The sequence below is a fragment of the Cyprinodon tularosa genome, unplaced genomic scaffold (genome assembly GCF_016077235.1).
Source record: "Cyprinodon tularosa strain WSP-4 unplaced genomic scaffold, ASM1607723v1 ctg68, whole genome shotgun sequence".
Taxonomy (NCBI): domain Eukaryota; kingdom Metazoa; phylum Chordata; class Actinopteri; order Cyprinodontiformes; family Cyprinodontidae; genus Cyprinodon; species Cyprinodon tularosa.
In genome coordinates, this window is record NW_024039429.1 from 436510 (window position 1) to 459077 (window position 22568).

The 22568-nt window shown below is 37.3% G+C and overlaps 3 protein-coding genes across 6 annotated transcripts; 2 read left to right on the forward strand and 1 right to left on the reverse strand.

The window, feature by feature from the left end:
* The first annotated feature begins 401 nt into the window (after positions 1-401).
* On the forward strand, positions 402-15578 carry LOC119771548 (cytospin-A-like). Of its 4 annotated transcripts, XM_038267598.1 has the most exons (13): positions 402-671; positions 2317-2446; positions 6974-7063; positions 7157-7447; positions 8445-8518; positions 9322-9863; positions 9945-10032; positions 10133-10205; positions 10765-10801; positions 13562-13658; positions 13762-13878; positions 14253-14312; positions 14829-15577. In XM_038267598.1, the coding sequence occupies exons 2-13, from the start codon at positions 2398-2400 to the stop codon at positions 14916-14918; spliced, it is 1608 nt and encodes a 535-aa protein (XP_038123526.1). In that variant the 5' UTR covers positions 402-671; positions 2317-2397; the 3' UTR covers positions 14919-15577. The 4 variants fall into 4 exon arrangements, with proteins under 4 accessions (XP_038123526.1, XP_038123524.1, XP_038123523.1 ...); XM_038267596.1 differs by having other exon boundaries at positions 2317-2440; positions 6974-7447; positions 14829-15578; XM_038267595.1 differs by having other exon boundaries at positions 6974-7447.
* On the reverse strand, positions 15387-18588 carry grcc10 (gene rich cluster, C10 gene). Its single transcript, XM_038267600.1, has 4 exons — positions 18459-18588; positions 18049-18105; positions 16386-16562; positions 15387-16049 (listed from the first exon to the last, which is right to left on the reverse strand). Exons 2-4 carry the CDS (start codon positions 18098-18100, stop codon positions 15910-15912), a joined length of 369 nt encoding a protein of 122 aa, XP_038123528.1. The 5' UTR covers positions 18101-18105; positions 18459-18588; the 3' UTR covers positions 15387-15909.
* Positions 18589-18714: 126 nt separating this feature from the next.
* On the forward strand, positions 18715-21086 carry saysd1 (SAYSVFN motif domain containing 1). Its single transcript, XM_038267606.1, has 2 exons — positions 18715-18952; positions 20395-21086. Exons 1-2 carry the CDS (start codon positions 18767-18769, stop codon positions 20716-20718), a joined length of 510 nt encoding a protein of 169 aa, XP_038123534.1. The 5' UTR covers positions 18715-18766; the 3' UTR covers positions 20719-21086.
* Positions 21087-22568: the final 1482 nt, after the last annotated feature.

A 22568-nucleotide genomic window follows, 5' to 3' on the forward strand; every position in this document is an offset into this window, starting at 1 on the left:
GCAGTGCAGGCAGCTCGTCAGAGAGTAACATCAGTGTGAGCTTTCATGGCTGGATAAGCATAGTTCTGTCAATTAAAAATGACTTGTTTGTGCTTGTGGTTTTCAGCTATGTGACAGGAGCTCTGGTAGGATCCACCTGCAGGCCGCTCGACAGCAGAACTTGTTCCCCGCGTGCCAGAACACCTGGTTTTCATAGAAGATAATTAGCTGCCGTCCAGCCGGTGTGACAGCTTCTTTCACCAGCTTCGGGTTTTAATCACTTCCTTGCATTATTTGATTGTTTCAGTTATTATTAGCTGTATTCTGTATAAGCATCGCTGTAAATATTTTCATCATTTTTGCCTGTGCGTCCAGTAGCTGCTGCGCAACCAGTTTCTTTCTTTCCATTTTTTTTTTTTTTTTTTTTTTTTTTTTTGCCGCATAGGATTTTAAAGGCGAAGCAAATGAGTTGGATAATATTTTAGACTGGATTCAAGTCACGGTTGGATGCAAGTGTTTCTGTCCCTCTGAGTTGCATGTGTTTTTATTGACGGAATTAACTGATCCGGGGATATTTGGGATACGGATCCAAGGACACGCCGACAAAAAGGCTGAGCGGGTCGGAGAAGAACCAAGCAGGACAGCCTGAGAGCAAAGTGGATTTCATTCAGCTGCCAGCCTAAACCGAGCAAGTAAGATATATTAAACTAAGGCTTCTCGCTGTGTACAAAATGCAGCGTCTGCAACTAACCTAAGCGATTGATAATGCTGGATTCAAAAGGATTGTTTATTTTAGACTAGGATCGACTTTAACTTTAGTCACAGTCAACCAGTTTCACATTTCAGGACAAACGATCAAACGCATTTAAATAAATAAAATAAAATTATTCTTATATCCGTTCGTTTATTTTAATCATATTTTTTTTTTTTTTTACATTTTAGGGTTGTGAATTAATCTTGACAAGTCAAGCCTAGAATAATCTACATTAAAGCACAGCCATTAAAAACAAAAACTACTTCAGATTCAAACTCCTCCTTTAATCTTATCATGCTTCAGTCCATCCAGTGTCACAAGTCTTGTTTGCAAAGGCATTTTGTTTTCTCCATATAATGGCTCTCTGCCCAGTGCAGTGCAAATTTAGGCCAGATGTAAGACCAAAAAAAAAAGTGTGTGTGTTGGGGGGCTGGATGCATCTTAAGATGTTGTTCACTGAAGGAACTGCAAGAAAATCCATCCATCCATTTTCCATCGCGCTTTATCCCTGCTGGGGTCTGCAAGAAGATGCTTGAATTTAAATCGTTTTCTATCTTTAAATTGGTATCTGATAAAGAGATAAAAATATCAATGAAATAATTGTGTTCAGTTGATAATCAATTTTTACTGATCAGACCTGATTCTTACAAACTGATTGTACAAGAATAATTGTTTTTTGTGAAAACATGCAAAAGGGGGAATCGTTTTTATTTTTTAGATCCAAATAATCCCAGAGAACCTTTTTTTTCTATTGATGGGTTATGACAGGGGTGGGCAATTCCATATCCTGAGGGCAGGTATCCTGCAACTTTTAGATCCATCCTTGGTCCAACACACCTGAATCGAATGGCTGAGTTGCCTCCTCAGCATGCAGGTAGTTCCTCTAGAGTCCTCTCAATTATCTAATTACTAGATTCAGGTGTGTCGAACCAAAGGCACATCTAAAAGTTGCAAGATACTGGAATTGCCCACTCCTGCGTTATGATATATTTTCAGTTGGCTTTACATCAGTTTATTCTTAAAGAACCAATTCACAACACATAATCTCAAGGCACCTTAATGAGTCAATTTGATATACTAATGCAAACAGATTGGTGGTTTTGAAGTAGAAAAAATTTAAAGTGAAACTCCGCTTTAACAGGAAGAGACCTCCAGCAGAACCAGGCTGGATGTGAATCTACCATGACCAACCACTATAAACTATCTTCCATACAGACTCTCAAAGTTTGGTGTCCTGCACCTTTTCAGACATGTCTTTGCTTCAACACACCTGAATCAAATAATAAGAGCATTTAGAGAACCTGACTGAAACTGAGGTGCTAATCCAGCCATTTGATTCAGGTGTGGACCCAGAGACCATCTAATAGGTGCAGGACATCAGATCTCTAGGACTGGAATTGAGGACCCCTGCTATAGAGGATGCTGTTAAAAGCGATATGTGGCCTTATTTCAAAGTTTGCAGTTTTTTCCATCTTTAATAATTATAAAGGAATGTAAAAACAAATTTCTCCTTTCTGGAGATCTTTTATACTGATCAGAGGTCTTGCTGTGAGTCATGCTTATTGAAATTCATTTATGTTCAGCACTGCAGTGAGAACTAAGACGACAGCTGGGACAGTAGAGGACAGATTTTAGTAACCTGTGCACACAAAGATTCTGTCTGAATGATGGGAAACCATAATGGCAAAGACACCTACAGCCCTACAGGTACAGGTAAGTTTGATCTGTTTTTTTAATTTTCCATCATTGGAGCAATATTTGTGCTGAGGCTCTGATAGGCAGTGATACATTACATTGTTACACTTCAAACAATGTGTCAATGTGACGAATCTTTCCTATTATTAACTTTTTTTGTATTTTATTTCAAAAAGTATATTAAAAACTTATGGTTTGTTTATATTGTAAAAATAGAAGTAGTAGTTAATTTCTGATCAAAAGCTAGGTCTTTTAAAGTGGAGGTTGGCTGGTTCTGATCTCTTGGGCATCTTTAGACCATTTTATTGGAGAATGACCAAACCTAGGCTGAAATTCTAAACACTATGTGATATAAATATTTGTGTAACACTGCTGAACCGAGAGCTTACAGTTTCTTCAAATGAAGCAGCCACCAGTCAAACTGAATAATTTGCTCAGTTTTAAAGATGTTTTTTTCCCCACAGTTCTCAGGTAAGGTCAGTTTCAGATTACATTTGTCCTCAGAAATAATAATCCAATGCAGAATTAACTGAAGTTTTCCTCTTTATATGTAATGTTTACAAAATCCAGTGAATTTGAGAGAACCTTGTTCTCTATGTGAAACTGGGTGCACAAATAAACATGCATACAGTTTTTAATTTCCATTATAAAAACCACAATTATTGATTTTTTGGGCTGGTAGTGACAGAGACAAATGCTTAAGATGCATCATTTTAAAGCAGCTATTTATAGACTTTGTCCCATCTGTTTTCAGAGTAGAAAATTTGCATACAGATCAAAAGCAGCCTTCATAAGATTTCATTCTGACCTGATTTAGCAGCTTAGTACCTTAAAACAGCATTACTCTCTACACTTTTTCTTGCCATTTTCTGCTGCATTACAACTAAATACATTCAACCAGAATGTCTTTAGACAATGGTTCAGTACCATTCATAAACAGGGTGATTCAAAGAGCTCCATTTAATTTAATTCAATTCAAAAATACTTTATTAATCCCAAATGTAAATTAAATGTTGCAGTAACTTGGATGTTTTCTGTCTGTGTAAATTCTTAGTCATCCACATTATGACATCAAAAACTGTCTAAAAATGGAAGGCAACCGGACTGAAGATACACCTGGATTTTAACTTGAAGATGTTTCAACATCTATCCAGGACTTTTTTTCAGTTCGGTTGTCTCTTTACTTGACTTATAGATACAGTCATGTGAATGGAGGATGAGGCACCACCATGTTCAGATTTGGCTAACAACAAACTCCTAGAAGCAGGAGTTAATGGCAGAGGAGGGCAGGATGTCCATGTGGCTGTGGGCAGGAGAGAAGGATACCAATTTGTTCCTGAACTGAACCTTTTGAAGAATGTATTCAGTTCATTGGCTCTCTCCAGGCTTCCATCTGTCTGATCATTCTTCTACTTGAAGCTTGGGATCTTCTTTATCTGTGACCACACATCTCTGATGTTGTTCTGCTGGAGTTTGCTTTCCAGCCTCTTCCTGTATTCCTCCTTGCTTTCACCTGAATTTGCATCTGTATACTCATTCATTCCCTTTCACCCATCTTAAAGGTTTTTTTTTCTTCTTGTGATCCATGTAGGGCTGCAACTTTATTTTATAAATGGATTATTCTGTTAATTTTTTTGATCAATCGATTAATTATCTGATAGCCAAAGGTTCCTTAAAGAGAATTCTCTACGAAATTAAACCAGGTGAAACAAAAACTTTTTAAATCTTAAATAAAAAAAAAAAAAAAAAAAAAAATATATATATATATATATATATATATATATACACACACACACACTCACCGGCCACTTTATTAGGTACCCCATGCTAGTAACGGGTTGGACCCCCTTTTGCCTTCAGAACTGCCTCAATTCTTCGTGGCATAGATTCAACAAGGTGCTGGAAGCATTCCTCAGGGAGTTTGGTCCATATTGACATGATGGCATCACACAGTTGCCGCAGATTTGTCGGCTGCACATCCATGATGCGAATCTCCCGTTCCACCACATCCCAAAGATGCTCTATTGGATTGAGATCTGGTGACTGTGGAGGCCATTTGAGTACAGTGAACTCATTGTCATGTTCAAGAAACCAGTCTGAGATGATTCCAGCTTTATGACATGGCGCATTATCCTGCTGAAAGTAGCCATCAGAAGTTGGGTACATTGTGGTCATAAAGGGATGGACATGGTCAGCAACAATACTCAGGTAGGCTGTGGCGTTGCAACGATGCTCAATTGGTACCAAGGGGCCCAAAGAGTGCCAAGAAAATATTCCCCACACCATGACACCACCACCACCAGCCTGAACCGTTGATACAAGGCAGGATGGATCCATGCTTTCATGTTGTAGACGCCAAATTCTGACCCTACCATCCGAATGTCGCAGCAGAAATCGAGACTCATCAGACCAGACAACGTTTTTTTAATCTTCTATTGTGCAATTTCGATGAGCTTGTGCAAATTGTAGCCTCAGTTTCCTGTTCTTAGCTGAAAGGAGTGGCACCCGGTGTGGTCTTCTGCTGCTGTAGCCCATCTGCCTCAAAGTTCGACGTACTGTGCATTCAGAGATGCTCTTCTGCCCACCTTGGTTGTAACGGGTGTTTATTTGAGTCACTGTTGCCCTTCTATCAGCTCGAACCAGTCTGGCCATTCTCCTCTGACCTCTGGCATCAACAAGGCATTTCAGCCCACAGAACTGCCGCTCACTGGATGTTTTTTCTTTTTCGGACCATTCTCTGTAAACCCTAGAGATGGTTGTGCGTGAAAATCCCAGTAGATCAGCAGTTTCTGAAATACTCAGACCAGCCCTTCTGGCACCAACAATCATGCCACGTTCAAAGTCACTCAAATCACCTTTCTTCCCCATACTGATGCTCAGTTTGAACTGCAGGAGATTGTCTTGACCATGTCTACATGCCTAAATGCACTGAGTTGCCGCCATGTGATTGGCTGCTTAGAAATTAAGTGTTAACGAGCAGTTGGACAGGTGTACCTAAAAATGTGGCCGGTGAGTCGGTGTATGTATATGTGTGTATATATATATATATATATATATATACACCAATTTTTTTTTTTTTTTATAAATACTGCTTTTAGTGGGTTAGGTCAGCTAAAGGCATGTTTTAGAGTCTCTATATTCCAGTTAACAATGAATCGATTACTAAATTACTTGGCGATTATTTAAATAATTGATTAATTCAGTTAATTGTTTTAACCCTAGATCCATGGTTTATTGTTTAATAAGCATTCTACTGTTCTGGTAGGGATGGTGTTATGTACACAGATGTTTATGTTGTCAGTCACACATTCAGTGTTTGCATTCATGTGCTCTCCATGGATAGATCTATATTCAAAACCTAAACGGGCTATATAGCCTACCTATCCCATTAGCTTGACTGTTGAGCAAATGTAGGCTGCACTGCATGATCCAGCTAAAGTGTTTTTGATCAATTGTTAAGGTTTGATATTATGGGTCTAAAGTCCACACTGAATTCATCCTTTTTGTGGGTTAATTTGTAAGCCATCTATTTTTGGACGAAAGTGATTCCAATCCTGCTACAAATTTCTAAAAAACCCAAACTCAAGAATGGCTTGGATCAGAACCAGGATTAAATCTAATCCATAGGTGGCTTTTTTTCCTTTTTTGAAAAGGAGAGGGGGAAAAAAGGTTTTGATTCAATCTGTCATCTAAAATCTGAGCAGATTACTTTTGGAAAACCAGGCCCTGGTGGATAAAAGTTGTTGTTGCTTTGGAAAAAAAAAAAAAAAAACTTGATTTCCCTTCACTAAACCATGAAAGCAAAGATAATGGGGTGTGATGGGGCTCGGTAGATTGAACAATTTAGAATTATTCTTGCAAAATTAAGCAATTTTCACAAAACTGGCATACAATCTATTTTTAAATAGGCTTAGGTAATCGTATAAGCAAAGCCACATTACAGGCATCTAAATTAGCAATACTGAAAAAGCATTCTATAATCCAGAAACTGGTATGGCTGCACTGTTTTTTCCAGAAATTCCCTGTCTTTCTGTTCAGTGCAAAACAGCCCAGCTGTCATTTGGTTTAATCAGCACAAAATATTGTCCGTCTACCTCAAGTCTTCTTTGGCAGCTCTGTCAGTTTCATCCCTGACTTACATCTGTTTCTTTGACTTGTCTTTCTGTTCTTAGTTGTCAATATTCAGGGAATTATCCCCAGCTATTGGCTAAGAATAGCCTTCCTTCTGCAGCTGAGCAGACTACAGTTCTCCACACTGCTACTAGGGATCAGATGAGTCTGCAGTATCTTGCAGCATAAGGAAAATAAAAGGAGGTGGGGAAACAACAAGATCCCTGCAGACTGTCAATATGCGTGCCCTAGAAACCAGATAATGTATCAGGCAAAACTCAGTGAGCTTGAAAATTATATTTGGCAGTCCCTGATTTACAAAGTTTTATAATCAAAATGACATAAGTGAAATGAATAATGAGCTTAGCAAAAGATTGCAACTTGTAAACAAATTTTAAACCTCACAGTTGTGTGCTTTTAATTCTTTCTCATTAGGTTCCCCTTTAGACTTTTACCACACACCTCCTACCTCGCCCTCTGAGGAAGAGCTGGCTGCCATGGCCTTGCCCTCTGCAGCTTCGACTGGTAAGATGCAAACCTCATCACCCATTGCTAGTGCCCCACCCTCCTCTCCCTCCCCAGCTGCAGATTGGAAACCAAAGCTTTCGGCTCCCTCAGAGTGGGCTGTGATCAGCGTGGAGAGCATCAATTCCTTGGGGACAAACTCGAGCGATGCAGCAACTGGACAGGAGAAGGTCGTTAGCAGTTTGGATGTTCAGACTCCAATACCTTTGCCCCAAAGATCACCTTCAGAGCAGAGCTGGCAGGAAAGAGACAGTGGGATGGAGTCGCAGGCAGCAGCAGAGCGAACCGGAGAGGAGATGACCCTGGTTTTACTCAGTCTGATGGAGCACTATAGAGCCTCAATGGGCCTAACCCCCAATACTGATATTACTGCAGGAGCCGTAGGTAAGTCCTGGTTTACCTGTTTTTCTCTATGTGATGCCTAATAGACTAGATATAAACTCATTACTATATGGAATGACGATCTCTAAGCTTCTTGTGGCAAAAACAATAATAGAAATATGTTCACAATGTAGATGACAGCTGCAAGAAAGTGTTATTTCAATAGAATGGTTTCTTAAAATTAGGAAAATATGATAAAAGAAGAAAATGTTTTCAATTGAAAAGGCATGCAAGCAAATATATTATGTAGCATGTGGAGACTATTTAAATGGTTGTCTATTTGTGACTGTGACCTTTACAGATGAACATTAACAAATTATATCCCTGGTTTCCCCTGATGAGCCTCTGTAAAACTTGTAATCACCAGTTTTTGGATTGTGTACTCTTATTTTAGTAGAGTCTTCTGTGCAGATGTATTAAAGTGATAAACCCAGCTACTGTTTTCAGGTAAATGACGGTAATTAATGGATGAAGAATACATTTAAGAAATCTGTGAAGTTTCTCAGTCATTCTGGTCATGGCTAAGCTTGCAAAGTTCAGTTTAGGCAACTGGACTTGACATTTAAGAAATAATAGCTTTCCAATATCCTAACTAAACCAAGAAATATATTTAGGCAACAGGGAAAGATAAATTCAGGACAGCAACAGCAGGTTCCTAACCTGCAAAAGCTGCAAAGGATCAAAGTCTGACACTTGGAGCACACAAAATAAGACATTACAAAAAACAAATCTTTTTAGCTTTGCAAGCCTGAAATCCTGTTTTTTTTTCCTGGACTACTTGTGATAGCTAAATAAAACACTAACATAAGTAATATCTATAATATATATATAATACTTATATTATATAATATAAGTAATGTCTTTTCCTCACAATTGGAGCATATTACCTGGGTTGGTACTAAACATAAAAAAAGAAAACCATTTAGAGAAACTATGCTTACATAGATCACTAAGCCACAACTGAATCTGTCTTCCCCCACCTTGTTTCTTTCATCCTTAGAGATGCTGAGGCGCTTGATAACTGAAAAGGAAGATCTGGTTGAGGAGCTGGACATACTAAAGGAAACACTCAGGGTGAGTGTTGCTGGCCCCATTATATACCATATTTTCTCTATCACTAATCTGCCAGTTCCTGCAGCTGAAAATCCTCCCCACAGTATAATGCTGCCACCACTATGCTTCACTGTAGGTATTGTATGGCCTAGTGATGAACGGTGCCTTGTTTCCTCCCAACATGACACCTTGGCGTTTACTCCAAAGAGTTTAATCTTCATTTCGTTAGAACATTTTTTTTTCCTTCCAAATCTTTTGGGGTAAGGGTGGTTTCAAACTGCTCACATTTAAAAAATTATGAAGTTCCCATCACGTTTTTGTTATTGAGTAGAATGCTGGTTAAGATTCTCAGTCATCCAGGTCATAGTCATTCCAAAAAAGTAAAAAAAAAAAAAAAAACACTGGACTTTGTTTTCAAAGTTTGAGGATGTTTCACTTCCCATAAAGGAAGCTTTCTCAATTCAAAATGTCTTGAATAATAATAATACTTGCTATGGTTTAAATTGCTTTTTATTTATTTCACAACCTCAAATGGAAAAGAAATGCTTGTTTGCAGTTCTTAAACACACTTTTGTTCTCAAAGATAATGTATAATGAATCAAAACATGTTGAATGCTAGCATTTTAAGGCACTTATTATTTTGTAACACAACTGATATTTAAAGAAATGTCTTTTTGTCTTTTTTTTTGCCACAAAAGTATAGGAATACTTGAAGGGCTTGAACAGAAAAAAATGCTTCAGAAGCAATTATAATACAGCAAGAGCTGTGCACCTTTTTTTTTTTTTTTTTTTTTTTTTTACAAAACTGTTTATTTTCATCCCAGACAGAAAGGTTGGAGTGGCAACAGTTCCAGTGGGACCTGCAGACCGCGGTGTCCGTTGCCGACAGGCTGCGTCTGGAGTCGGATCATGCTCTGGGTTTGCTCCAAGAAAACCACAGAGCTCTAGAGGAGCAGCTGGCTCAAGCTCTCAGCAGGCAGCAGGAGACAGAACAAGCACTGGAGAGTCTGAGAGCAGAGCACAAAGATGTTTGCTGCAAACTAAATGAAGTCCTTGTGCAGCGACAGCAGGAGCAATCCGAGCTCGATGTTCTCAGGAATGTTTGCAGGCTGAAAGATGAATTGACAAACAAAGAGGCTAATAAACTCCAAAAGAAAACTGAAGCTGAAGAAGAAGTGAAAGATGGTGGAGATGATGGCAGTGAAACGTATGATCCTGAGAAAATGGAAGGATCTGAAAATACTGAGCTGACTGGAAAGGGAGTGGCTGAGGGATACATTCGTAGTTTGGCTGCACTGGAGAAAAAGAAAGAAGGACGTGGACAAAGAGATCCAAGGAGAATAGTAATGCTGTCGGAAAGGTCCTGGTGAGTCAACATGATGGTAAACCTTATGAGTATCTTTTCACAGCTATATCTCTCCATTACAATATGACTTTTATATTTTAGGAGCCTGTCTGGTCTTCCATTTCACAGTGATTCTTCTAGTCAGAATAAGACTTCAAAAAACATGAGCACAACATTGCCTTTGTGCAAGGTATACAACAAGACTTAGTCGTAATGATTAGATTGACTTTTTGAAAAAAAAAAATTTTTTATTTGTGCTCGATAAATTTATTCTCTTACAATCTTTTCAGAAAGAAGAAGCAACAAAAGGAAGAACTGGAAGGATTTTGCAGAGGCAGGATAGCTGGTCTAACTTTTATACAGGTCTGAATAAACATACAGAAGCAATCACATAGATGAGAGGATGGAAATTAGAGATGAGTTTGTTTTTCTATGTTTATGAACTATTTGAATTTTGTTTCTGTTTCTGGGCTTTTATATTTGACTTTGCCAGGGATTAAGCAATAAGCCTTTCAGTAAACTCTCACAGATCAACTTTTACTCACCTTGACACTTTAAATCCATTTAACTACACTGCAGATTATAGTTTAAAACTGCCTTGCATCGGGCTACATAATTAACTGTTTTACATAATGGTTTTATAGTGGAAGAATACCTCTTGAGTGACTTGCACTTGTGACTGCAGAGATGGTTCTAGAATATGTATATGTGGAACACAAAGACACAAAAATCCCCTTCCTACCAGGGAGAAATTTCTGTTCTACAAAAAATATTGAGCTCTAGACTTTCCTCAGCTGTGATGAGAAGGACTGCATATAAAATTGATATATTAAAATATATATATATATATATATATATATATATATATATATATATTTTTTTTTTAGACTCATAATTTTCTGATTATCTTTTTGTTTCAAAGGGAACCAAGAGGAGGATCAAACCTCAGATTCTGTAAAGTAAGCTGCTGTTTTATTGCTTTGGTTGGTGTTGAAATATTTGTGTGAAAGGAAGGTCATTAAATGTCACCTACACTCACCGGCCACTTTATTAGGTACACCTGTCCAACTGCTCATTAACACTTAATTTCTAAGCAGCCAATCACATGGCGGCAACTCAGTGCATTTAGGCATGTAGACATGGTCAAGACAATCTCCTGCAGTTCAAACCGAGCATCAGTATGGGGAAGAAAGGTGATCTGAGTGACTTTGAACGTGGCATGATTGTTGGTGCCAGAAGGGCTGGTCTGAGTATTTCAGAAACTGCTGATCTACTGGGATTTTCACGCACAACCATCTCTAGGGTTTACAGAGAATGGTCCGAAAAAGAAAAAACATCCAGTGAGCGGCAGTTCTGTAGGCGGAAATGCCTTGTTGATGCCAGAGGTCAGAGGAGAATGGCCAGACTGGTTCGAGCTGATAGAAGGGCAACAGTGACTCAAATAACCACCCGTTACAACCAAGGTGGGCAGAAGAGCATCTCTGAACGCACAGTACGTCGAACTTTGAGGCAGATGGGCTACAGCAGCAGAAGACCACACCGGGTGCCACTCCTTTCAGCTAAGAACAGGAAACTGAGGCTACAATTTGCACAAGCTCATTGAAATTGGACAACAGAAGATTGGAAAAACGTTGCCTGGTCTGATGAGTCTCGATTTCTGCTGCGACATTCGGATGGTAGGGTCAGAATTTGGCGTCTACAAGATGAAAGCATGGATCCATCCTGCCTTGTATCAATGGTTCAGGCTGGTGGTGGTGGTGTCATGGTGTGGGGAATATTTTCTTGGCACTCTTTGGGCCCCTTGGTACCAATTGAGCATCGTTGCAACGCCACAGCCTACCTGAGTATTGTTGCTGACCATGTCCATCCCTTTATGACCACAATGTACCCAACTTCTGATGGCTACTTTCAGCAGGATAATGCGCCATGTCATAAAGCTGGAATCATCTCAGACTGGTTTCTTGAACATGACAATGAGTTCACTGTACTCAAATAGCCTCCACAGTCACCAGATCTCAATCCAATAGAGCATCTTTGGGATGTGGTGGAACGGGAGATTCGCATCATGGATGTGCAGCCGACAAATCTGTGGCAACTGTGTGATGCCATCATGTCAATATGGACCAAACTCCCTGAGGAATGCTTCCAGCACCTTGTTGAATCTATGCCACGAAGAATTGAGGCAGTTCTGAAGGCAAAAGGGGGTCCAACCCGTTACTAGCATGGGGTACCTAATAAAGTGGCCGGTGAGTGTATATCTCTTAAAGAACAGTATGGGTCGAGGTTTATACAGTGTTGCTAAATCAGAATAGGAACTGAAACAAATTAATTAATTTTCAAACATTTACTTAGAATTTCTATGCACAATTTTATAATAAATCAGGCTAAAAAAATGTTGTTGTTTTTTACATAAAAATTATTATTGCCATGTTATGGTCAGCCACAACTAAAGAAAGCTTGCCAGTTGTCCAGAAGACATTGAAAACCTTAAAAAAGAGGGTAGTTCAAAAGAATACTGTGTGTAAATCTAGCCATAAAGTAGGAATACACTTGTTTTAATGGAAAGTGAGGCTGTACTTACAAAAAAAAACTTCAGTATTAATCAACATTGTAAAATCAATGGCTTTCATTTGCCAACTTTTTTTCCCCATTCTAACCATGCCCTGACTTCTCTCTATAAACTGTATAATCTCTTATTCAGATCTTTTATAACTTAAAATTATAGTCTACAAAATATTGCATATAAGTGGCCCTTTGTCAGTGATTACCATGATATTGCAATAAACATCAGAATTGAATGTATTGTGCACAAAGGGTTAAAACATTTGACAGTTTAGGTGGAGTTTACAAAAGGTGTAAGTAAAGGGAATAACTGCAACCTTGAAATGATGTGGAACAAAAACCTTATTCTGGGAAATGGGCTTCAAATGTCTGTCTCTACTATTAAGCTGCCCCTAAACCAGGGATCATAGAAGCACTTGGGCTAAAGACAAAAAGCAATGCACTTCTCCATAGTGGTGCAAAATCCACTTTCCAGATGAGGATAAAATTAGCATTTTTATTTCAAAAAGTGTCAGACTTAAGAGGAAGGCCAAGTACAGAAGACAGAGGTTTCTTTATGTTTGTGAAATGTAGTTAGACTTGCAGGAATTGTGCCACCTGCTGCTGTTCTTCTACTGTTAATTCAAGTTTAGAGTCACTGTATTAATTAACCGTAGATTTTTAAAATACTTAATGCTTCTCTTTGCTGACAAACTTTCAAGGGATACTAATTTAATTTCTCAACAGAACATAGTAGCTGTCCACACTGCTCAGGGCACCAACACACAGTTAATGACCATGACAACACTAGATTGGCAGCAAATGATACCTGATCAAAACTCTGTAGAGAATGAATTAGAGGAAGAATCCAGACATTAGATGGTCTGAGCCAGACTGATTCGAGGCTGATAATTATCTGGGCTTTCTCAGCACTTTAGCAGTTCCAGGGGTTGATTACTGTAGCTTCATGTTGCGTTGATGTTATTAATTATGCCAAAAGGGGGATAGTTTAAAGTCTTATTTAAAAAATCCTTTTCACTGATATTCACATTTATTGCAGAGATTCCTCTGAATTTTTCTTTCAAAAGACTTTAAATAAATGTTGTCAAACGCAACATTATTGCTTGACTTTAGAGATATAAACTGGCATTAAAGCACTTTCACACTGTCTTGAACAGACCTCAGGATGGTTTCAGTGCTTTGCTGAGGCGTCATGGTGGCTCCAGAAGAAACTCTCTTCTGCGGTGGTGCCAAACCCGTACCAAAGGTTATAAGGTTAGAGCCTTGTGTGGAATACTGTCTATGTTGAATGTAGGTCAACAGGTAGGTAAATATTTTTTAATTCTGTTTGTTTTTGTCTTTTTCCCGTCTGCAACAGAATATCGAGATTACCAATTTCAGTACGTGCTGGGAGGATGGGTTGGCATTCTGTGCCATCTATCACACCTTCTTACCAACTCATATTCCTTATGACAGCCTGAGGCCATCTGACAAGGTAAAACTGCTACCTTGCAAAGAAACAAGGTTGTTTTGTTTGGAAAATTACAACAAATGGTTTGCTCAGATGTATTGCAGGTGATTTCTGGAAGGTACTCCAGATCTGCACCTGCAAATTACTGACCATGCATATAAAACATGCATTATCATAGGCATAGTTTTATAATGCTAGCAAACTTGATCAAAAATCCGACCTGGATAGAGTAACGAAGCACATGGAAGACTCTCAGCTCTTTGGAGGCAGTGATTTTATTTATCCAAATATAAGAGGTGTTTATGCAAATGTCGATTATATTGAAAATTTTGTCTATAATTGGTAAAAGCCAATAGTTATTCTGAATCCATATAAAACTTGCACTGCTCTTTGGGCAGGAGGGAAACCTGGACATTGCATTTAAGGTGGGAGAGAGTGTGGGAATCCCAGCAACACTGGTGAGCCTTTTTTTTCTTCTAACCCACACACTACATGAGCTCTGATAAATGTAAGATTTCTTCTAGTTTAAATGTATTGCTGACTTTTGTTGGTTAGATTGTATTAGTGTCTTTTTATTCATGTTATAGTCTTAAAAAATTACAAATTTTAAAGCCCTGAGCTCCAAAACTTTCTGGCATCCAAGGTGCAGGAAGAGAGAAAGAGGTCTGGTGAAGTGCAAGCTTTATGAAGACTTGTTGGTTCCAAACACGTCAAAGTATTCATGAACTTTTCACCTTACCATCTGTAAAGGACAACCTTTTCGCTTTACCATAAATGGAATAATGTATGGGTCTTTAAACAGAGACCAATCATCACATCGACTTGATATCAAAGAAGTTAGCTAGTCTTGACAAAAATTATTACGGAGCTGCACGTTTTATTTAGATTTTAAGAACCTTGAGTGCTGAAAAATTTAAAAGTTGAGCTTCTTTAGTTTCGTACTCTGATGTCTTTACTAATTTACTTTGTAACAGACAGTGGAGGAGATGCTGAAGGCAGATGGGCCGGACTGGCAGAAAGTCCTGGCGTATGTCGAAAGCATTTTCCGCCACTTTGAGATGTGAGGTCAGGATCTGGGGACTTGCACCCTTCCATTTTCCTTTTGATAAGAGTTGGGAGCTGAATTACTGTTCAATGGAAGACAGCTCTGTGCAAACAATGAACTCATCCATCAGGATTTCAAATGTGCAAACACTGGACTCTGGATTTTTTTGTTTTTGTGTGTGTAAAATACAATATTATTCACCGAGAGGCAGGTGCTTGCTGACTCCCAGTGGAAGGAACTTTGATTGCATTTTACTTGGAGCACTTTTTTCCACTTGCACAGCAACTTCACTGGACCTGGGGAATAAGAAGTAGGACACAGAGGAGTGAAGCAGGATGATCACCTGCTCATTGGTTATCTCTGTGTTCAACTCCGATTACTGGGTGGGTGGAGTTCCGCATCCTATGCACTTAAATTACTGTATGGAGCACTTTTTTCACCAAGTTGAATTATGTAGCATTTTAGGAGCAATATGTTGGAGTCAATGTCACTTTATCCTGTTTTATTATGCACTGCATTGTCTTCATTTATTCAAACAGGAAGCAGATGTATAAGATTTTATCCTGGAAAACATTGTCTAATGAAATGTATGAATGTAAATGTTTTTAAAATGTAAGTGTGATTTAAAGACTTGAAGAAATAATAAAGTATCTATACCATAGTTTTTTTTCTCCCACACTTCATAAAATACACATCAGAAAAACTGAATATTTAATTCTACAGTATAATGAAAACATCTGACAGCATATAAAGTTATTTAAAAAAAAGATGGCATTAAAGTAAATGTTTCAGTGGAATAAAGTGGATATAGTGTTACATGTAACAAATACAATGTGTGAGGAAATATTTCAAGGGTTTGCAAGAAGCATTGAATGAATACTTTTTTTAAAAACATTAGTGGTATCAAACATATTACATACAAAAATTGGACCTTAAATACATAATGGCATAAGGAATTGCAAAGCATAAAAATAAAGCACCCCTGAATTAGACCTGGTCAAGACTAAATCCTATGAAGCAGGAATGGCGCCTCCTATAGGGGGTGTTGACAACGGCGGCAGGAGGAGAGACTTCAGTTTTGCAGACATGGCTGCAATTTCAGGGTCCTGGGTTTCATACATTTTCACCAGTCGAGCAAATTTAAGGACGCCTGTAAAAGAAGCAAAAGAACTATTAACAAATTCATATATATAGTTCCCACTGTAAGGTTATTTTAAAAACTTTTACATTTTTTTCCCTTTTACTTTAGAACAATTACTTGTTTTAAGGTTAACTTTGGAAAAAGAAACATTTAAGTCTAGAAAATTTAAAATTTCCCATCTAGATATCTTACAAACCTTGGTTTAAAAAAAATAAATAGTGCATGTTCACAGTTTAAATCTGTAGAATTTTTTAAATCTGGGTACAAAAAAAAAAAGAGAAAACTTTTCATTTCTAAGTTGTATTTCTTAAAGATCCATTGTTGAGTATTTTAGTTAATAACTACCTTCTCCTTCATTGTTGAATCCATATGCTTTGATCACTTCCTGCTGAATCTGAGTGGCCACAGGAAGCACGAGCTGCAGCATCTTTCCCATGTCGTTACAGGCGCTTTCCCGAGCCTCCTCCATTCGTGCAGCATTCTCTGGCACTGAAAAGGCCTGGATCACCTCACTCAACACCACTGCAGAACCAAAGTATCCGTCATTTAAAGTTACAAATGAATGCCTTCACAGAGGGAAAACAAACTGTAATAGTGTAACTGGTTTATTCAGTTCACCCTAAACCACAGTGATTTAGATAAATGTGTATTTCTGTCTTAAAATATATTTAGATGTGGCTCAAATTTTAGACTAAGATGCATATAGAAAAATAATGTATGTTAGGATAATTGCGAACTCTAAAATTGCTGTTTGATACATGTGCATGGATGGCTGTTTCTCTTCTGCATTTCTCTATCTTATCTCAGTTAAGTTTCTGAGCCACCTTGATAGGTAAAAAAGCTACCATGAGATGTAGGATAAACTGCATAGTTAGTAAGATAATTTGTAAAATGACAAAGGACAACATTAGTAAGCCAGTATACACAGTGTGTTCAACTTTGAGTGTGGGTCTACCGACTGGAATCCTGCCACAAGGATTAAGCAGGTATGCAAAATCAACAAATGGGTGGCATTAAGCTGACTACCACTGATGTAAAACAAACTATAAGCAAATGGTAGCTTCAAAGGTTTCGACTGGATGTGTCATAGTTAATTAGTTAAAAACATCCCATCTGTCAGGGTAAAGCACAGGTTTCTTAATCGCCATGTGTTCGGTCAGCAGCCTCTGAACTATCCACCAATTATTTGTTTTATAAATGCCTTCTTACAGGATTAGATGCAGAGGTGTAGCCAGGAAATTTTTATAAGGGTGGCCAGGCAATAATCAATGTACACTTAGGGGTGGCCGAAAGCAACTAGGCGCCAGAACCTCAGGGTCAAGCCAAAGACAAGACAAACTATCCTTTCCTACAGCTTTTGCTAAAAAAACAGATGCATATATTTAGGTATAATAGATAAAATTCTTTCAGATTTGAGCTCTGGGACAAACATTTTCCATTGTCATTACTTACCTCCATGTATCAATAATCCTTCTGCACAAAATTGATATAAATTGATTAATACCTTTTTTTTATCAAAATAGTTATGATTTCACTGAAGACTCCCACATGACTTACAGAGAGACATCATTCTCTCTTTACCCCATATAACACAAAATCAACTTCTGAAAAAAGCGTGAATTTTGTACATATCTTTAATGCTAGTAAATTGATGTGTATAATTAAACAGTGGTTGTTGTCAAGCGATTATGAATATATGAAAAAATTATAATATATGAAAAATTAAAATGTTTTGAACATTCCACTTGAGTGTATTATTGCTGCAACAATCTATATTAGAGGGGGGAAAAAAGGTAGGGGTGGTCAATGTTTGGCTGGCCCCCCACCTAGCTCCCTGATTACATGGGGTTGCATAAAGCAATCACTGAGCAAATGTGGTCTATTACAGGTCTGTAAGAGGAACACTAGATGATCTTGACAGAACCTAATCAACATTCATACTCCACGTTTGAATGTTGTTTTTGTTTTTTATAAAAAAAAAAAATAAGGGGAACCATGTTCCTCTTACATCGGGTCTGTTCAGCGGTCAGGGTGGGTTGCTGAGCTGGAGCAGAGGCCATGATGTCTGGAACACAAATGACACAATAACTACCAAATAATTTAACAGCTAAGTATTTTATATCTACATTAAATTGGCCACATAAGTCAAGCTAGTTAATTTTTTATCTTTAACATTCATAAAAGTAGCGGTTTGTAACTAATATGTAGAAAAATGGCACTAATGTACAAATAATATGACAAAACATACGTTCAAATATAAAGGAAACCATGAGTTATGTTTTTTTTAATCGGCACTAACTTATAACATTAGCACATCTGGTATTTCCCTAATGAAAGGAAACCGGAAGCAGTGACGAAATATCAACAGAAAGGTAAAATAACCTAAATACATTAAACGTTATGAGTTAATGTTCTCACCACTGATGAAGACACCAAACCTGAAAGCTAGCAACAAACAACCCCAAGGAAATATCGAAAAATCCCGTAAACCGACGCTTTACGACAGTTGGCGACAATACCTCCTTTTTTATGATAGAACACGTAGTACGTAAACATGCCTCGATAACGATTCTAACCAGTTGAAATTTCTCCAAAAAGTAACCTAAATTGACGTGCGAGGCAGTCGGATTTGTTTTTTTCATTAAAGTGTCAAGAAAAGGAGAGTTTATTCTTTTGTTGTGGCGTAAAGGGCACTTTTCCAGGTTGAACTTGGATTATTCACATCTATGGAGCAAAAGCTGGCGGAGTTTAGAGCCCGACGACAGGCGGTGAAAGGCACGCAAATGTCCGACCCTTCTGCTGCTCAGCCCAGAGAAAAGAGAGAAGGAGATCCTGTTGTACAGGCAGACAACAGTCAGCAAGCAGAGGGGCCAGAAAACAACCAAACTGCAACTAACAGCTCTCCAGGCAGGGTAAGAGATCAATATCAGCACGATTTAAATTGATTTTAACGAAAACTCTTCAAAATGTGGCTATTAAACTGGTAAAACTATTCAAAACTAATAAACGATTCACATTTTAATGGAAAGATTAGATGTGATCGAGGTAAATATACAAATATGGTGATTTTAATTTTGTTTTCTAAAAGAAAATCTGTAAAAATAATAAATCACTGAAGATGCATTCAAAAGCTACTTATTAAAATTCCTGAATGCAATAGATAAATACATATTGTTTTAAAACTTCTATGATTTTTCCTGTTATCATGTCAGTGCTGAACTTTTATCTACGGAAGAGGATTAGGGCCACTGAAAAAAAAAAGAAAACTGATTTTTACATTTTATTTCAGTTTAACATGGGAAAAAAGTCAGAATTCTGACTTTAATCTCAGAATTCTGACTGAATTCTGACAATAAAAAAGTCAGAATTCTCAGATTAAAGTCAGAATTTTCAGATTAAAGTCAGAATTCTGACTTTTTTCTCAGAATTCTGAGATTAAAGTCACAATTCTGACTTTTTTCCCATACTATACTGAAATAAAATAAAAAAAAATCAGTTAACTTTTTTTTTTTTTCAGTGGCGCTAATCCTCTTCCGTTTTTATCAATGCAGTGGTATACAAAAATTATTCATGTGACTACAGATTACAAGGGAATTCTATTGGGATTTTATGTTAAACAAAAAAAAAGTGAGTGGGAGAAATTTCTACATGGTTTTTAAAAACTCTAATGTATAAATATGTCAAAGGTGTGTAATTGTTGTTTCTTCTTCTTCTTCTTTTTTTGATAAACAGCCCAAGCTCAGTCTGATAAGTTGGAAACGCCTGATTAAATAACACAGATTTTTGATTCATTCATTTAATTTTTTTTTTTTTTATACAGGTTTAAAAAAGTAAGGAAAATTTTGTGTTTCCAGTGTTTGCCAGCTACTTTGTGGTTTTATTATGAGTTCTTAAGAAAAACCTATGAGGTTCTGAAGGCAAACTACTGGATGCAGTTAAAGCATTAGAATATTGCCTGCCTTTGGTATTTTAATTCAAATTTTAAACAAGCTTTTAGCTTGATTGTTAACCTCATTGAAATTCTGAGTATAATCAAGATTTATTTTTAAAAAGTGCATCATGATATCTTACTGCGGATCGGAGACAGATTTCACCACATTAATCATAGGGAAGTTTTACTAAATACTTTAAAGATTTGTGTTCAAGAAGCACCAGTTTTCAATCAGTCACTTGTGTGTCTTTTTTCTTGTTGTTTCTAAAGTTGTGCAATAATTTATAATTTGTAAAAACATTTCTCGGTTGAGCAAAACATCTACATAAAGAAAAATCTTCATCAGCTTCAATTGGCCAAACCCCCTATCATTTTTTTTTATAACCTTGTTAGCCTCTGACTTGTTGTTATGTGTCCTTACAGAGTTGTAGTGACTGGATGCTTGACAGTACTCTGGGAAGATGGTTATCGTCAAGACAACTGGTCCTCTCCAACATTATGCTGCTCAAAGTGCTGCTCTGGCTGGTTCTTCTGGGTCTTTTTGTTGAACTGGAATTTGGCCTGCCATTCTTTGTTATCTCCCTGTTCTACTGGCTTTATGAAGGACTGCGCAGCCCAGAACCCAGGAAACCAGGAGAACTAAGTGCTTATTCTGTCTTCAACCCAGACTGTCAGCCTCTGCTTGGCTCACTCACTGCAGAGCAGCTGGAGGGGGAAATGGGTTACAGACCACTGGCCAACAGATAAAATGATTGGCATTAACAAAATTTAATAGGCAAAATCAAAAATCTTTTTTATTTAAAAAATGATTTATTGTGTTATGATATTATTATTATTATTATGTATATGTTGCACATCAAATTAAAGCTGGTAAATGTATTATTTTGTTCCTTTTTATGCTGCAACATTTTTTGCAGAAAGACTGTTTGGAGTAAACTTGAAATTATATTTTCATAGTAATCTCAGATTTGATTAGGGCTGCAACCAATATTCCTTCTAAACTCGGGGCTTGCGCAATCTTAGCGCACAAGAAAATCTATGCAGTGCATAAGATAAAATCAAACATAAGCTGTAAATTAATTAAACCAATACATTTTTTTCTGTATCATTTTGAATATGTGTATTGTTCCTTTTTCAACTTAAAACCAACAATGAAAATACGAGAAACAACCGACTTCTCCCGTCCCCCAAATTTCATCACATAATATAGAGAAAACAGTTATTTTGTTGGCCATAGGCCTGCTGAACTACATGTCTTACAGCATCTTGTCTTTATGACTATTATCACAAATTACCTCAGCCTCCTGCATGCTAGATGTGCCAGACAGCTTTACTGAAAATCAGCTGTTTTGATGAAACATCTTCTATTCAGTCCCACTTTCAAATATATCAAAATCAGTGTTGTAATAAAAATTAATACATTTAAGAGTTGTATTTTGATGAATAGGTTCCGCAAATGTCTTTATTCAGTGCATCAAAGAGTTTTACAGTTGCATAAAAAAAATATCCAACATGAAGTAAAGTATGTGACGGCCCAAATTTATTTATCGGTCAAGGCTCCCAGAACAATGAAACTCTCACTGGTTTGTAACAGCCCGGCTTTCCAACATGCACACGGTTAAAGACACACCTGTTTTTTTTTACTCTGATAATTTCAAGTATATGATGAAGGAAAAATGTAACAGGCATCAATCAGCACATTGTCAGATATGGTGGCTGCAAAACCTAGAGGAGGAGCTAAAGGAGATCTCACCGCTTGTTGATATTTCTGTTAGATTTCAAGCATCCATTGCTGATTGTGAAAAGTTGGGTTTAATTAATCTTTTTAAAACGGCATCCACAAGCATCTTAAAGTGGCATTGGAGAAGTGAAAAGGACAGAAACTGAAGTCAAATTTGGTCATATTCTAGCGACGTTTATTAATTTTTTATTTATTTATGGATATTAATCATGAAAGGCTCATACTATAATATAATTTATGATAGAAGAAATGCTAAAAAAAACTTTGTAGCTAAAAAATTTCAGATTTACAGGATTTTATACTATATCACACGCTACAGCACACATTTTATTGCGCAAACTGTGAAGGTTTTAATGTGAGGAAAATTTTCACAATGCTATAAGCAAGAGCAGGACTCTTGCTTATAGCATACTAAAAATCTCATGACCAACAAGTTTTGGGGGTTTTCTTTTTTCATTTTAAGTGGGCAAAATCACTTAAATCTAAAGTAAACTAATGGAAGCTGCTGCTGTAGTATTTCATTCTATAAAAAATACAATGTAACTCGCTGATCCCAGGTAATGGTGTATGGCCTGAGGGTGCACATCTGATGTCAGTCATTCATTGGAGTCCTCTGTTTTTCGGGGACCTGTATGGATGATCAGGCACATGAGAATTAGAAGGAACATTTGCTTCAATTAATGGTTATTTGGTTAGTCGATTGATTATTTTTTCTGATTAATAATCGAATAGAAAAGGTTCCTTAAAGAAGATTGAAAGAATAAATGAATGAATAGGAATTTATTCCAGACTATTTGACAAACAACAATAAATGAACCAACCAAAAGACACAAAAGACTAGTTAACATAAAGCAAA

Excerpts from the sequence above, each read along its gene's own strand:
- LOC119771548 (XM_038267595.1), top strand. The coding sequence starts at position 2,398 with ATGATGGGAAACCATAATGGCAAAGACACCTACAGCCCTACAGGTACA. Across the intron at positions 8,519-9,321 it reads TACTAAAGGAAACACTCAGG|ACAGAAAGGTTGGAGTGGCA; the intron begins GTGAGTGTTGCT and ends TTTTCATCCCAG. Across the intron at positions 9,864-9,944 it reads ATGCTGTCGGAAAGGTCCTG|GAGCCTGTCTGGTCTTCCAT; the intron begins GTGAGTCAACAT and ends TTTATATTTTAG.
- grcc10 (XM_038267600.1), bottom strand. The coding sequence starts at position 18,100 with ATGGCCTCTGCTCCAGCTCAGCAACCCACCCTGACCGCTGAACAGACC. Across the intron at positions 16,563-18,048 it reads GACCGCTGAACAGACCCGAT|TGGTGTTGAGTGAGGTGATC; the intron begins GTAAGAGGAACA and ends TTGGTTCTGCAG. Across the intron at positions 16,050-16,385 it reads ATTCAACAATGAAGGAGAAG|GCGTCCTTAAATTTGCTCGA; the intron begins GTAGTTATTAAC and ends CTTCTTTTACAG.
- saysd1 (XM_038267606.1), top strand. The coding sequence starts at position 18,767 with ATGGAGCAAAAGCTGGCGGAGTTTAGAGCCCGACGACAGGCGGTGAAA. Across the intron at positions 18,953-20,394 it reads CTAACAGCTCTCCAGGCAGG|AGTTGTAGTGACTGGATGCT; the intron begins GTAAGAGATCAA and ends GTGTCCTTACAG.